This window comes from Cyprinodon variegatus, unplaced genomic scaffold, assembly GCF_000732505.1.
Source record: "Cyprinodon variegatus isolate N-32 unplaced genomic scaffold, C_variegatus-1.0 Scaffold105, whole genome shotgun sequence".
NCBI classification, from domain to species: domain Eukaryota; kingdom Metazoa; phylum Chordata; class Actinopteri; order Cyprinodontiformes; family Cyprinodontidae; genus Cyprinodon; species Cyprinodon variegatus.
This window is the reverse complement of record NW_015150558.1, coordinates 1,525,052-1,527,848: the sequence shown is the minus strand read 5'-3', so window position 1 is coordinate 1,527,848 and position 2,797 is coordinate 1,525,052. Positions and strand designations below refer to the sequence as shown.

General features: G+C 46.1%; 1 protein-coding gene across 1 annotated transcript in view; it reads left to right on the top strand.

Annotated features, from left to right (window-relative positions):
* The window catches only part of lrrc2 (leucine rich repeat containing 2), an 11,623-nt gene that overhangs the window by 5,973 nt on the left and 2,853 nt on the right, over positions 1-2,797 (top strand). The window contains exons 3-7 of the mRNA XM_015374560.1: positions 1,528-1,634; positions 1,709-1,809; positions 1,879-2,035; positions 2,154-2,290; positions 2,364-2,509. Of these exons, the coding sequence (XP_015230046.1) occupies positions 1,528-1,634; positions 1,709-1,809; positions 1,879-2,035; positions 2,154-2,290; positions 2,364-2,509 (648 nt within the window). The remainder of the gene's footprint in view (positions 1-1,527; positions 1,635-1,708; positions 1,810-1,878; positions 2,036-2,153; positions 2,291-2,363; positions 2,510-2,797) is intronic.

Genomic DNA, 2,797 nt, shown 5'->3' with positions numbered 1-2,797 from the left:
CAGGGAGGAAAAATGTGCATTAAGAATAAACAATATATAAACAGTATATCCAGGTTTATACAGTATATCAAGATAAATAGGATTAAGGTGCAAGTGTACATGTATCGCACACAATGAAAAACTAAATAAGAATATGTACAATCCGGATGGCTTATATACAGGGGGAGAAATATTGCACATTCAGTATATTGCACAGGATATTGCACAGTCAATAAAAAAAACTATAACATAGCTGCACAGTGGTTTTTACAGGAGTTATTGTGCTTATAGTGCATTATTATAGAGTCTGGTGGCAGCAGGAATGAATGACCTGCAGTAGAACTCCTTCTTACAGACAGGGTGACTAAGTCTCTGACTAAAGGAGCAGCTCAGCTCCTCTACAGTCTGGTGCAGGAGGTGAGAGGTGTTTTCCATGATGGATGTGAGTTTGGACAGCATCCTCCTCTCAGCCACTTCCTCCACTGAATCCAGAGGGCAGCCCAGGACAGAAGTGGCCTTCCTCACCAGCTTATTATGTGGTAATAGGAATAATTGTCTTGATGCCAAAAAGAGCCCAACAGATTTTGCTTTCAGAAGTGGAGCAGTACGTCTATCGCCATAGTGTTCCGCTTGATTAATGCATATAAATAGCTTTATTATAAGTCATGCAGGGAGTTTTACAGATTATATGGACACTGCAATGTAACCAGAACAGGAAAGGAAAAACGGGAATAAGGAGAAAAGATGAAAGAAAGAGGAGATAAAAGGGAGATTATGATAAAACATGTTCAGTCTGCTTCATCACCTGCAAAGAGATGGAAAAAGAACAGAACAATCAACGGATATAAGAGATACAATAAAGAAACACCTTGATACTATTGCTGAAGTATAAGTGGTATTATTTAATCTAACATGTACTCTGTGTTACCTGACGATCAGAATATGGGTGGAGTGTGGAAGTGAATCTCTGAGTACCTGGAACCAAGCACCTGTCGTTGATTGTGAGAGTGCACTTGTGCATGTAAAGTTTATCCAAAGGAAAAATGCTCAATAGTGGTTGTGAGGAGCCAAAGACTCACCCCCCCCTGACACCTGACACTGCAGGTGTCAGTTTTTCTGCATCACAGTCTACCTAAGTTACCTGATTCATCAGGATCCATAGATAAGTATAACGGAGTATCGTCAGCATAGCGGTAAACATTCATCTCATGCTGTCCGATTATTTTATCGAAGGGAAGCTGGATATCGATTCCCATTTGAAGAATCGATTGGTTTCAGTTTCTTAAGATTTGACATCAGATTTCCTGATTTAATGACTGTTTAGTTATGCAACATATTGAGGTTCTGTCAGCAAACGAACGAAGCAACAATATGAGAATCGATTTACAATTTGGAAACTAATTTTTTTTACATGGATGAAATGACCACTGAGAAACGGTCCAAGCGGTGGACCCTGTGATACCACATAAGCAACCATGCTAGCTAAACAGGGGGCTGCTTAGATGCAGTCCGGCTAGTTGGACGGAACTGCTTCTGGTTCTGAACCAGTCAGAACAAAGAGGCTAAAAGGGTTTTTGGGCCACTATCCATCCTGGAGGCCCTGCTGGTAGCAGCTCGAACCGCACAGCGATGGATGAGTAGAACATTAGAGGAAAGTTGGAAAAATCTCTTTTTTTAGTATTTAGCAAAGGGGGGAGTTTAGTCTGTTTTAGTGTCAGATGGTGAGGAGATGTGTTTGTCTTTCTATTAGAAGTCCAGCAGCAGGATCAGAGTGAGAAACATCCAGATCAGAAGAACCTGATCTTCCAGCTGGAAGGAGAGCGCTGGATGGTGAGTTTGCTCGTTCACGCATCAAAGGAACTCTCCATGATGCTCATGTGACAGAGAACCGTTCTGCAGGACGTCCCCCGGGAGCTGCAGTGGAGGACTTACCTGCAGGAGTGGCACATCCAGAGGACACGGATCCGCCAGCTACCGGACTTCCTGGCCCTGTTCACCCAGCTGACTGTGCTGGAGATTCCCAAAAATCTGATCACTGAGCTGCCGCCGGAGATCGGTGAGAGAGAGGACTCAGTCTAACTGGTTTCGTCTTCTTTACTGGGACACAGGTGGCCTGTTCCACCCAGATCTGCTGTCTCTGTCCTGATGGAAACATCTGACCCCTGTCTGTTCAGGGAAGCTGACCCAGCTAAGGAGGCTGAACGTCAGCTACAACCGTCTGTTCAGAGTTCCTCCGGAGCTTGGAGAATGCGAGAAGCTGGAGAGACTGGAACTGGCAGGAAACCATAACCTGTGTGAGCTGCCGTTTGAGGTGAGGACACAGGCGTTTGGACGGTCCGTCCGATAAGCTCCGGCCGACTCAGAGGGTTGATTTCTGTCCACAGCTCAGCAGCCTGAAGCAGCTGGTCCACCTGGACATCTCGGAGAACAGGTTCGTCTCCATCCCCATCTGTGCACTGAGGATGACTGGCCTGCAGCTGCTGGATCTCAGCAACAACCACCTGACCGACCTGCCGCAGGACATGGACAGGTGAGTCATGATGTCATCACTACACCTGGCGGGAGTACAGGGAGCAGGAAGGAGGCACACCCTGTTCCTGCTTCCCATCATTCTGAGCTAAGAGGCCATTTTCACGCTAATGAAACCAACAGCCAAGTTTAACCATAGCAGGTCCTTCCAAAGGCCCGGCATGGTGGAGAGGGATGGTGATGTGGGCTTTTCCTGCAGACCTATTAGATTGACCGGCGGGAAGCTGTTAGCTTCAGCTAGCAGATCCTGCTGCTGATAGTCGTTGTTGACTTTTACAGGAAAAGTCCC